At 44.8% G+C, this 13,263-nt stretch overlaps 1 protein-coding gene across 1 annotated transcript in view; it reads right to left on the bottom strand.

Moving 5' to 3' along the window:
* The window catches only part of MED27 (mediator complex subunit 27), a 168,223-nt gene extending 156,189 nt beyond the window's left edge, over positions 1-12,034 (bottom strand). The window contains exons 1-2 of the mRNA XM_080927423.1: positions 11,826-12,034; positions 9,759-9,903 (exon numbers count right to left, since the gene is read on the bottom strand). Of these exons, the coding sequence (XP_080783549.1) occupies positions 9,759-9,903; positions 11,826-12,028 (348 nt within the window). The 5' untranslated portion in view covers positions 12,029-12,034. The remainder of the gene's footprint in view (positions 1-9,758; positions 9,904-11,825) is intronic.
* Between the last annotated feature and the right edge of the window lie 1,229 nt (positions 12,035-13,263).

Genomic DNA, 13,263 nt, shown 5'->3' with positions numbered 1-13,263 from the left:
TAATGAGCACACAGAAGTCTGCAAAAGGTCAAAGATACAATATAAAGGAGAGAGAGCAGGGTGGGCTTGAGTTTAACTTGGTTCAAACACACAGAGAGGGAGCCAATAGCAATAACTACTTGAAATGTCACTGTGAGCCCTGCCCTGAGGTGGAGACACTGGAAATCTGCACAGCAGACAGACAGAGATCAGAACAGCTCTGGAGATCAGACACAGAACAATAGGCCCTAAGGGCTTTGGTAACTACCCAAAGCAGAACCAGGCTTTGTCTTGTGATCAAACTAGTGGTTAAGTCAACAGACCAGGATAAAAGTAACAATGGGGACAAAAAGGGGGCACCTACTGGATTTCAGAGAAGGAACAGCTAGAAGAGCCTAAGTGACTAAGACTTGTCCAAAGAAAGAAATGAGACATGAGATGGAAGACATGTACAAAGGCCCTTGGGAGGCTGCAATTTATTTTATAAGATCAAACTGGCCAAAGAGTGGCAGGCAAGCGCAAAACTAGAGCTGGACATTGAAGAAAGTGCACACTACGGGATACTGTGTCTGGTCCTGCTTTAAAACACTCCGGTCCTGCCGGAAGGCAGTACATGTCAGTAATCCTAACATTCAGACGGCAAAGGCAAAAAAACTAGGAAATTATGTCCAGCCCTTTCCCTTCACCAAAAAGAAAAGCACTCAGGGAGGGGATGAATGAAACTGGACTGTAAAAGGTCCTGAAATCCTGGTTTGCTTTGTCTGCTGCTATGCTAAAATACCACTAAAAGCAACCTGGGAAGGGAAGGGTTTATTTGACTTGCAGGTTATGTCCATCATCTAGGAAGCTAGGGCAGGAACTCAAGGCCAGAGCCTGAAGCAGAAACAACAGAGAAAGGCTGCTTCCTATGGCCTGCCCAACTACCTTTGTTTGAAGACAGGATTTCTCTATGTATTCAGGACTATCCTGGAATCCGATTTGTAGACCAAGGTGACCTTGAACTAAGAGATCCATCTGCCTCCGCCTTCCAAGTGCTAGGATTAAAGGCATGAACCACCATGTCCAGCTTCAAGGACCTTTTGTACACAGCCCAGGCCCTCTAGGAATGCCACTGCCTACACTGGACTAGGCCCTCCTACATCAATTATTACTACAAAAAAAAATCTACAATTATGGAGGAAATTTCCATTTTCCTTTCCAGGTAGGACAAGCTGTCAACTGAAGCTAACTATGACAAGAGTTATGTAATTCTTATTTCTGTGTCTATCTGAAACTTCCCATAATAAAACCTTTTGTTTGGTATTCTTCAGGAGGGAGAGGAAGCAGAAGGGACTACAGAGAGCATTAGGGAAACAGTGTACGCCAGGCCATACCAATAGGCCCACCTGGAGACCACGGATGGCACCCGGACACCACAGATGGAAGCCGACTCACCTGTGTCACACACAAGTCACCATCGTGGCAGTAGTAACAGGCAGGACTGCCAGGACCATTTCATAGAAACTGAGGTGGGGTAACACACTGAGCTTCATGCACACTGGTGCTAGAATGCTCTGTATACCACTCAGGGGGCTGGAGTAACTCCCACAAGACAGGGATCACTGCAGGAAAGTGGTAGATAACATGCCTTGAAATCTGAAGATAGAAGCTCACTGAACAGGAGAAACGTGATAAAGCTGAGCTAAGCAGCAGCAGCCCAAGCAAGGGTGGGCAGGACGGGGTGAGAAGGGCCAGTCCAGGAAAGGCTAGGCTAGCAGAGCTGGGATGAAGGAGTGGGGTGAAGGGGATGCCACTCAGGGTAGACTGCTGGAGCAGCATGTGTTAAGGCCCCAGGTTCCAACCCCAGCACTGCAAAAACAAAGGTGTGAGACAGGGTAAATGGAAGAAAGCCGCCGGCCTGTTACAAAGCTGCAGCTGCACATGGGTTGGCCAGCCCTGAGTCACAGAAACCAGAGGGAGTCACAAATGTGATTCCAACAGCAATAAGGTAACTGTTTTCACAACCTACAACTAATAAGAACATTGAGACTGGACTGGCCTAAAGCCTTGGGCTAGAAATTATTTACATTATGGGGTATCACCTGACTCATTAGCATTTATACAGTCACACTGCAAGAGCCAAGGCACTGAAGGAGCTTCATGAGGTAATTTTCCACTAAGCCCTCAAGGGCTGCCTTGCTCTGCCAGTCAGACATTTGACACATGGCCGCAGTTCCACAGTTCCCAGTGCTTCCCTCAGAAGCTTCCTGGACAAGTGAAGACCAGGAGAGATCCTCTGCAGCCCTCAAGAGGCTTCTCCTTCCTACCCACAGCATCAATGCCACTGAGCCTTTCCAGACCAGGGCAGAAAGGACATTTGGAGCACATCCAGCCCAACCTTTCCGTCAGCCAAGGGAAGACCATCGGCATCAGATGGCAGAAGAACCATGACAGCTTACCACCTAGTCACCAGAGATGAGTTATTCTTGCCCTGGTGACAACTCTGAACCAGCAGCTGCCTAGGAGGGCACACAACTCATCTGGTCATAAATGCCAGTGACAAACTGGACATAATCCAAATCTTTCCAAATCAGCCTTTGTGTTCAAACAGGTGGGTGGCCCTCAACATCCTGCAGCTGAGGACCATGGGAGTGGTCACAATTCTAAACCCTGTGACAAATGTCTTGCTGAACCTCCAAGCAAGATGAATCCTCTATAGTCACTCAGCATACTTGACTGGGCCCTTCTCTGCAGCCTTCTCCTTCTACCTGTGACTTCTGAGGAGATTCTCCCTGCTGGCACGCCTCACAATTCCCAACCCTTTGCCAAACTCCTGATTCCTCACTCCACACCCTAACCAAGTTTTACAAGGGAAGAACTGACTACAGACTAACTTGCATTCATGTGTGAAGGGTTGCTGTCCCTGCTCAGGCACTTCAAAGAACTTCTAGAGTCGATAGCAATGTCAATGGTGGAAGGCCTGCTGTCAGAGTGGAAGCAATGACAGGGAGGTCAGGGCATCCTGGGAGTCTCTCCTCAAAGCTGTTGTGATGGGGTACTGCCAGCCCTACTTATTACTCAGAACTTTTCATCTCTCTCAAACATGCCCAACTTAGGGAGCTAAAGAGAAAAACACGAAGGTTGGTCTCATGTTCTCAGGTAATGGGATGTGATGTGAGCCAAGGTACTCTGGGCCTGGAACTTACACACATAAGCACACAGCAGTGCTGCTGCACACCACAAATGCACATGCATGTGTACACTACCATATGCTGAACACGGCTACCATTCATTTAATGCTTACTGTGTGTGAGTTAGCTATGGACAATTTTTATGTTTATTTTGCCTGCTGAAGATGAAAGCCAGGGCCCCTCGTATGCTACACCCAGCACCAACAGCCAAGGAAGGCACTCTCCAGACATCTCTACTTCACCAACACTAGAATCAAAACCTTAGTTCTAGCCTCATTTCTGTCAGGATACCACCCAGACTTCTCCCCACCCCAAGACCTTTATTTATAGCTTTATTGGTCAGCAGAGAGCATCCCTGGGGCAGATGTCACATACACCACATACACTTTAGGACCTGCTGATCTCTACACTATTCTCAGTTAGAAACTACACTAGAACCTAGGTCCTTAAGACCTCTTCACGGTCATATGTATTTTGAGTTTAGCTTAGGTGCAATTATGCCTCCTTGTACCCCAGGAATTGTATTATACAAGGAAACTTTTTTCAAGTTGTACTGTGTTTAAATATATACTAGCCTGGTGCCAGACTTTCTAGAAGTTTGAACCAGCACTGACTAAATCAGACTGAACCAAGTTTTCATTCTTGCTTCTCGTGGTTCACTTCTTTGTTGGCCTTCTTGCTTGCAGGGGCCTCCATATAGGAAATCCCAGTCTGCTGCGGGAGGTACAAGGTGATTTTGAATGTATGCAGAAGCTAGCTAAGAATAAGGCAGGGTGAGAGCCAGCCAACAAGCAACATCCTCCATAGTTCCTGCTGTACTTTGCTTGCTGGCTGTGAAGTGAGTTCCTGGTTCAGAGGTACTGCTCTGTGAAACATAAGCAGGCTGGCCCTCACATTCCAGACTCAACTTTCCTCAGTGATAGTGGTAACTGGAGCAATAAGCAGAAAAAAAGCCTTTCCTGTCCCAACACTCATATGGTCAGTATTTTACCACAGCAACAGATCCCTGGGGCTCTAGGCAATTGAGAAACCCCAACTCAAAACAAGGTGGGAAGCAACTGAAGAAGGCCCTCCCAGTGTCAGACTTCTGTCCTCTAGAAGTGTGAGTGCACACACACACACACACACACACACACACACACACACAATTATTGAGAATTCACAAAGCGGGACCCCCAGAGGTTGGTAGAGCTGACCCTGTTCTTCCTAGGCAGTTCTGTGATGCTGTCAAAGCAATAGCTGCCACAGAAAACCTGCATCAGGTTCAGCACCTCAAATTAGCCTAACTCAGTCTGCCTCAAGTGGCTTCCAAACTGTGTCCCCTCCTAAGCACTGGCTGTGGATCTGGCCCACTAAGAAGGGCATCCTGGGTGACACTGCTCACAGGTGAACCTGCAACGCTCAGCCAGCAAAGAGCTTACCATTGCCTACCAACTGACCTCTGCCTAACCTTCCTAAATTACCCGTTTGCAAGGCAGGACCCTCACAAGTCCTAGGATCTCCTCTCTTCTAACTGTGCAACTGGACTCTCAGAAATGGCTAAAAACAGACATACCCTGTCACACTTCATCAAAAATGCAAGCAAGAGAGCCACAACCGGGTCAAGAGTTTAAGATCAAAACAAAAGTCTTCCACTCCTTCAAAGGTGGTTTCTGTTTTGTTTTCCATACGCTATGCTAAGCAAGCACTCTGTCACTGAGCACCCCTACCCCTTCACTGGGTGAGTCTGTATTACATCTGTATCCTGCTTGTCTCTCAGGTTCCTCACAAGGTTCTGGAACAGCCTACAAAGAACAAGATGGCTGTGGTGCCTCCCCTCTAGGATTTACAGTTTACCCTTAAAACAAGACAGGTTTCCTACAGGAAAACTCAGTGTTATACTCTAAAACAAGCCCCAGACCTGCCAGTTCCAGAATGCAAAATTAGAAAGCATACTTTCAAAGACAAGTATCAACCTGGACACACACAAAAACACACACTCACACACACACATCACAGTAACTTAAAGCCAGAATAACTTGATTTCTTGGAATAAAAAATAAAAACAAAAACAAAAAAACCCAACTTGTTTTATATTCTATTTTATTCTTAGATAGGGTTTACCTAGGCTTACACATCCCCGCTTAGACTGGAACTCACTATAGAGACTAGACTTGCCTAGAACTCATAGAGATCAGCCTGTCTCTGCCTTTCAAATACTGGGATTAAAGGCATATACTAATATATCAAAGACTAAAGTCTTTCTTTTAAAAATAAAACTTTAAGCCAAGTATGTAGCACATACCTTTAATCCTTGAACTGAGGAGGAAGAGGAAGGCAGATCTCTGTGAATTTGGGGCCAGCCTGGTCTACAAAGAAAGTTCCAGGACTTTTGGCTATTACAGAAAAAAAAACCCTGTCTTGAAAAACAAAAAATTAAAGTTGTTAGAAAAATAGGAAAAGGGGGAGGAGGGAGGATCGTTGTCTTGTTCTGTGGGTCTTTCCCAACTCAAGTAGTTGCAATCTTTGTTACTCTCAGCATCACCAAGAAAAGGCAAAGTTGTGGATTCACAAAGTGGGACCCCCAGAGGTTGATAAAGTTGACCCTGTTAGGTCATGAGCCCTCCCCTAGTCTTATCTGTGAATCTGCAAATTCAGCAACTCCTCTTAGAAAATACTGCTCTTATACTGACTACAGACTTTCCTGTCATCTCCTGCACAACACAGTGCAACAGCCTTCCCACAGCAAACACTGTGCTGGTATCACATGACTCAACAACCATGTGACACGTGGGGAGACGGTGGGCATGTGGTGTAGGGAGAAAACTACTTGTGAGATGCCTGGACAGCACAGCAAAAACCCACCTACAAAAGCACACAAGAAAAGAGAAGGCAATATATTTAGAAATAGGCAAACACAGCATTGTTTTACAAGAGGACTTCAGTGTCTGTGAACCTAACTTCAGAAACATGAGCTCCTGGGATGAAACAGCCACTGGGACCATGGAGGACTTTAAACACCGCAGCCTTCTGCCACAAAAGAGTGAAAAGCATCAATGCCTAAAATTCAAAGCCTGGTGACAGGAGGTTCGAAACCTTAGAAAGGGACTTCAGGATATGCTTGGTCTCCCTCACATATCAAATGGTGTAAAGTCTGTGCTGACTACAGCAGGGACAGCAGTAATGCCAATTATTTCCTGCCCAAATTGAGAGAGCTTGTCACCCATCTGTGGAACAATTATCTATAGGTGCATCCGAGTAAGAAGCTCAGTTCTTTCCACGAATCAGCATGGGAAAGTGCTGCTCACAGCGATTTGACACCATTTCATTAGATTAATCTTTGAATGTGTTATTCCAACAATTATGCCAACCACCACGTAATTAAGTCTACAACTGACTTTACAGAATTTAAGAAAACTCTCCAAAGAAAATAAGCAGTCATTGGACATGCACGAGACCTTTCTATGGCCAACTGCACATATAGAGTCCCCACATAATGGGTGGTGTCAAGCCTTTTCCCATGTCCTTCTGTTCTCGGCAACAGTGCAAAAAGCTGACATGGGCAAGATACTCAAATCCCTTCACACGTTACTGAGCTCACTATTTAAATTCCTTGGATAAAATGATGAATGGTGACTGTTTTTGCAATTAAAATCTCTTTTCATTTAAGAGTAGCAAGAAACACAAGTAATTAATGATTGGCCTCTTGCATGTCAACAGCTGGAAATGAGTACACTGGCTTCTGCCTTAAAGCTACTTCTTGGGTTTATTGAAGAAATGTATATAAGGCACCCTCATGCTGCTATCTTCTTCTCTTTCTGGTTTTATGGATCTCATAATCCTAAATCTTTCCCTGAGTGATGTGCAGAAGAAATGAGTACCAGCCACACTAGACATCAATCCTGCTACAGAGGTAAGGTCCCCTGCAGCCCTCTCCTGAAGTGCCTGGCAGTAGCTAGCTGCCCAAACATAGAAAATCTGTACAATTCAGAGCCAATCCTGCAAAGAACCTTAGCAGAAAAGAATGCAACAATGGATTAGTAATGTCTACCCAGGGAAATAAACCATGGAAATGCACGCAGACTGAATGGCTTCGAAAAAGAAGAAAATATGAACAAAATGATAGAATTTCTAAGATATGGCCAAAGGGGAAAAATGTCTTCTAAAGTTGAAAATTTAATAAAAACTGGACCATCAAATTTCAGGGGGAAAAAAAGAAAAAAAGAGAAGAAATTACTATTTAAAAAAAAAAAAAAAAAAGCTACCTCAAACCACAGTCCAGTTAGGAGCTGTGACAAAGTTAGTTTACTAGACTTCAATGTGCTTGGTTCTAACACAAGAGAGGCTGACCCAGGGACTCATGAGAGAATACTGTGGCTTTATAAACACATCACCACATGACAGGGACATCCTCCAAAGCTCAACATTGGCTACAGGAGACAGTGATATACCATTTTCTCCATGACAAGCTTCCATGAATGTTTTAACCTGTAGCACCTCTAAGGCATACACGTATTTATTTTTCTTAGTACAGTTTCTCTCCTTGGGATAAAAAGAAGGACCAGGGCCTCCTGTTTCCACAGTCAAACAATCCAGTTTCCCTAAATTATGAAAGCAACTCTGCTCAAACATGAACTGCCATCACTGCAAGGTAAAGCCAGTCACGTCTTCTGTCTCTGTGTCTCATCTTGCCACTCAGGCTTGTTACCCATGTGGCACGGCCACAGGACCTCCTCAACCAAACATAGTATTTTCTGGGAGTCAAGTCGAACAGTTAGAGTCCAGCCATGCAACTGCTGGTCAGCTAGCTTCCACCCCACTCACCAGGTAAACTCAAGCTCAGATCCCAGGTATGCCAGGTGCCCCCCTCCCCGGGAAAACCAGCTTCCACAGGGCAGCCAAAAAGGCTGGGGCTGTGGCCTCAGCACTTGCAACAGACACCTGCCACTGTTTCTGCCGGGTACCTTCTGCTCTGGTTGGGTATGCTTAAGTGGGGGCTGTCACTTCCCTCCAAGCTTCACTGGTTAGCAGTTTTGTCCCCAACATGATGATGATCCCTAAAGAGAAAGAACCTAATAATAGGTCCTGAGGTCAATTGGGACATGTCCTCACAAGAGACTGGAAGATACCAGCCTCTCTGACCCCTAACTGACAATGAGATCTGTCCCTTCTACATGTTTACCCACTACTATGATATTATCTGCCATAAGGTTTCAAGTCAATGCAGTACCTTGCCCTGGTATTTCCAACACCAAGTCCTGAATAAACCTCTCTTCTTTATGAAGTTAGTCTAACTGAGGTATTTCCTTACAGTAATGAAACAGACAAATACACACTTCTTTTGGGGAAATGGCCCTCTCCAACAACAAGGAGAATTATTCCAGTGAGCCAAGCTGAGATTCCCACCCATGGATCCTATTAACCCTCCCCAAAGACATCTACCACACAAGACCTGACAGTCACTGGGAGCTCTATATAAGGATGCACAAAGCTGCAGCTGACAGGCTATGCTTTCCCACCAACGGAGTCTCAGAGCAACAAAAGCAAGCAAGCCCTGAGAAGCACCTGAGTGACAGACACATCAAGCACATGTGAGCTGACCCTCATGAGCTCAGCTTCAAACCAGGGAGCTCCCTGACACTGTACCGACCAACTCCAATCCCAGGGCAGGTTTCTACACTTGGCGCCACAGTTTGGGTGAAAAGTCTTAAAGGCTAAATCAATATATTCAGAGTCAAAGCTCTTTTAGTTCCCCACTGACAATCATCTTTCTAAATCTCCAACTCGCTTCAAACCAAAGAATACTAAAATATGCCTACCACAGAAATTCAAAGAAAAGAGAAAGAAACACTAGATAAACTATCAAGGCCCATCTGTCACCAAGACAGATGGAAGAGAAGCAGGGCAAAGGGCGAAGGGTGGAGAGTGGATCTAGAGGAGCATGGTAGTTCACAATCAAAAGGAGGAGCTACTGAGAAAGGCTTCCAGCCCTACTCCTAAAACGTACCACTTCCCCACACAACACACACAACACACAGCAGACAGACAAATGGAACTCAGGTAAACTGCTTCCAGGTTTGCAAGCCCAATGGTCCCTGTGATTTTACAGGATCGCTCAGTTCTCCTTTTCCAGCTTTTATGAGGGCTACGCATGGGCCTTGCCATTCAACAACACCACAAAACCTACACTCTGTAGCATATATGGGTTCAGGAGAGTGGAGCATAATCTAATCCACAGCAGTCTCTGGATACTCTTCAGCATGACAAAGAAAATACAGCACAAGACCATAAACTATGTGAACTGCTAAACCTTCCAATCACAGTCTTTAAACCTGTAGGAGTCAAGACCTCCTGGAAAGCTAAGAGAAGCTAGAACCGATGCACCTTCCTCAGGCAAAATTGTACACGCCCCAGCACACTGAATGCCCTTTCCAGGGTTCTATAAGCAGCTCTCCACATCCTATCTCCAGGCCAAGTATACCTGATCTAGAATTCCCCATCACTTACAGGAAACTCAAAATTCCAACTCTGTAGCCCATGCAGATGCAAAAGAAAACTTGCTCTCATGCTCTGCATTTCTGGGAGAAACTGGGTTTTGTTCTGCATGCTCCATTGGCAACAGCCCCTTACCTTGTTGGACCATTTGTACGCTTGCAGAAGCTGGCTGTAGAGTGGGGTTTTGTCCTGCACAGGGTCCAGGCTGAGCAGCCCACTGTTATGGAGAGGGTGGTTCTCAGATGGCTTGCCTACCAGGTTGCTCAAGCGTTCCAGTTCGCTAAAAGTAAAGAGAGAAGCTACATAAACCTGAGTGCACTTCATCTCCTCAAGGCCAAGCACACTGTTTCTTCTGATACCATCAGACATCTCTCAAGAAGAGTTTCGCAAAGGCATAAATAAATAAATAAATAAATAAATAAATAAATAAATAAATAAAAAAAACTAGAGACAAACAAGAGAGCGCCTAACTGAGGAGTTCTAATCCCATGCATAACTGTCAAAACCAGTCATGGTGGCCCACACCTTTAATCCCAACATTGGGAAGGCAGGGGTGGTATAACGATATGAATTTGAGGCCAGCCTGGTTTACATAGAAAGTTCCAGGCCAACCAGGGCTACACAGTGAGATGAAATAAGCATCTCCTGCTATGGATATATTCTGTTTCATTTTTGTCTCACTGTGTAGCCTTGGTTGGCCTTCTCATGCCATTCCAGAGGGAAAACAAACTAAGGGCACAAAGAAGCTGTAAGTTTCCTAAAAATTGGGATGTAATAATTCAGATTCGTCCACAGCAGGAGATATTTAGGACCTTGCATTATAATCTAACACTGTTTCTCATTCAGGACTATTCGGACCCACGTGCAGATCACTCCATTTGGCAGAGCAGCAAATACCTGAATAAATCATGATTTTTTATCATTTCAAATTGGGATAGATCTGTGCACAGTGCTTCACAGATGGCAAAGCTTAGCCAAACAAAGAAGAGATAAAATAAACAAATAGAAGGGGAAGACACCATCAAGGGGTCTGTGTCAAACAATCGCACTTAAGTCTAGCAAGAAAATTAGGAAGACGCTTGGGAAAGTGAACGAACAGTGAAACCACACACACTAAGGAATTGGAACCAGGCAGTGTAGGAGAACAGGAGATAAAAGGGAAGAAACCCAACCTGTATAGAAATTCTAGGAGACTAGATCACCAAATGCTCAATTTCAGAAGTAAAAGGCCCAAGTCTTTACAGTCTAACTTCTAAGAGAACACAGTTCAAGAAAATAAGTGTCTACTAAGCTGGGCGTGGTGGTGCACACCTTTAATCCCAGCACTCAGGAGGCAGAGACTGGCAGATCTCTGTGACTTTGAGGCCATCATGGTCTACAAATTGAGTTTCAGGACAACCAAGACTGTTACCCAGAGAAACCCTGTCTCAAAAAACAAAGTGCCTTCTATGTATGGCATCTGACAAATGCCTTCTCTGCTATTTCTTAATACACTAATGAAGTAAAAGAAGGAGTTTTGTGAGGGAAACAGGTAATCCCCAATTATTAGGGGCTAAGCTGCTCAAATATGCCTTTCCTGTTAGTCCTTAGTCCTCTGAAACTGGACCTAAATAAATCTTTCCTCCTAAACATCCTAATAGATGTGAGGCTGTGTCTCTCACGAGAAAAGAGCTGAACAAAAGGAATTGATGGTGACGAGCAGTGCTGAGCAGGTGGCTTCGGAGGGAAAATGGAAAGAGGCAAACGGTAACAGAGGTAGTGTTTGTGAGTGAGGTGAGGTGAAACTGATGAATTCCGAGCTCTGAGGATGGGAATTCGAGCTCACTGGATCGAGAGGTATGTAACTGGGCCTGGGAGAATGTTAATGGAGAGGCTGCCCCAATGTGATGGAGCCCAAAGTAAGAAACTAGGTAAGATCAAAGAGGTGGAAGTACCTGAGAAAAGCTACTTTCCTTATCAGAATACGACCACTACTGAGAAAACTGAGGAACACCGATGACAACCAGGACGAAATAGCCAACAGAATGAAGACTAGGTAACGGGACGGGAAACAAGGAGTCCCTGAGGGGCTAGGGGATGAGCGAAAGTGACAGCAGACTGCGGATAAAGGAGAGAGGTCCAAGACTGGAAGATTGGCGCGGGATCCCGGTGGGAAAGGTGCCAGGAGGGTCCTCGACCCCAATCCCTTCAGCCTGTACCTACTTGAGGTCCCGGTTGACGGAATGTAAGTTGTCCTGGAAGTGCGCGATGAAGGCTTTCTCGCGGCCCTCCAGGGTCTCTTTGTTGCGCATGCCATCCTTAAGGCAGTCGAACACCCTACTCACGCTAGAGCGCAGCGCCTGGATGGCACTGATGGCCTGCGAAAAGGCCTCCAGGTTCACCCCAACGCTCAGCACATCCGCCATGTTGCGGCCGCCACAGCCGGCTTTCTAGAGCTCACAGCCTGAGCGGCGCGTGGCGCTTTCTGATGACGTCGTCCTGGGAGGCTTTTGGGATATGTAGTTTGTGATGTGGCTCCAATCCAAGAAGCTCCAGAGAACATCTTGGAAAACAGCGCCAGTCTGACTAAATGAGAGGGTTGACCGCGAGATAGGATCTCCATCTAGGGAAGTCAGGTTGCCCTCACCTTTTGCTTGATAGTGAATGACAAAGAAATACAGAAGCCCACCACGTATCCCCAGAATTTCTCAGAACAATAAAATATCCCCAGAGTACATGAATAAAATGAGTCCGTATTCATAAATAAAAGGGAAGAACTCTCTTATCTATAGTAAAATGCCAACACATAACTGAAGACAAAGTGATACTAGAAAACCGCCATTTGGCAGCCTAAATAATTTATTAGGGTATGAATGAACTGCTGTTTAAAAAAAAAGAGCAAGGTAATCTATATAGTCTTACATTGTTCTCTATGAAACTTAATGGGAAGAAGAAAACAGTTGGGCAACATGAGGCTCTGTGTCCAAAAAGTTAATAATAATAATATTAATAAATGGTAAATGACCAAAAGATTTGAAAGCAGTATCTAAATGAGATATCTGTACTTCTATATTCATAGCAACTTCATTCACAATAGTCAAGTGTGGAAGGAGCCAGGTATCCACCAACATAAAAGCAAATACACAAAATGTGGTTATATATGATACAAATTGGTATGTACTATGAGATCAAAATGGACAATATACCTTTCAAGTTAATAGGTCAAAAGAGAAAAATAGACCTTGGAGGTTAGGGGATCTGTTTGTAGTTAAGATAGTTAAGAATAAATTTCTATTTGTCCTGGGCAGGCTAAGGTTTCTGTTTGTAATTAAAGAATAAGTTCTATTTGCCTATGTTAAGTCCTTGCAAGTTAGGATTTTTATTTGTAATTAAGAATAAGTTTCTGTTTTATAGGTAAGCTGAAAAACAGGTTTTCAACCTACACTAAACTTGTGACTACATTCACAGGATGAGTCTCCTTCCCCTTGTCCCTTCCTTTCATTATATCTTTCTAACAATGTATAACAGCTGAGTCTCTCATCCCTGTGAATACCTTATCTCTCCTATAAGAAGGACCTCAAGGGGCAGGCTGCTCTCTCAAATCCTGACTTAGGGTAAGACAGCCAGTTGGCCACTCTAGGTATACCCCCAAATAGATTGC

The sequence above is a fragment of the Micromys minutus genome (genome assembly GCF_963924665.1).
Source record: "Micromys minutus genome assembly, chromosome: 13".
Taxonomy (NCBI): domain Eukaryota; kingdom Metazoa; phylum Chordata; class Mammalia; order Rodentia; family Muridae; genus Micromys; species Micromys minutus.
Note: the sequence above shows the minus strand (reverse complement) of the source record. Positions and strands in the feature narration are given on the sequence as shown.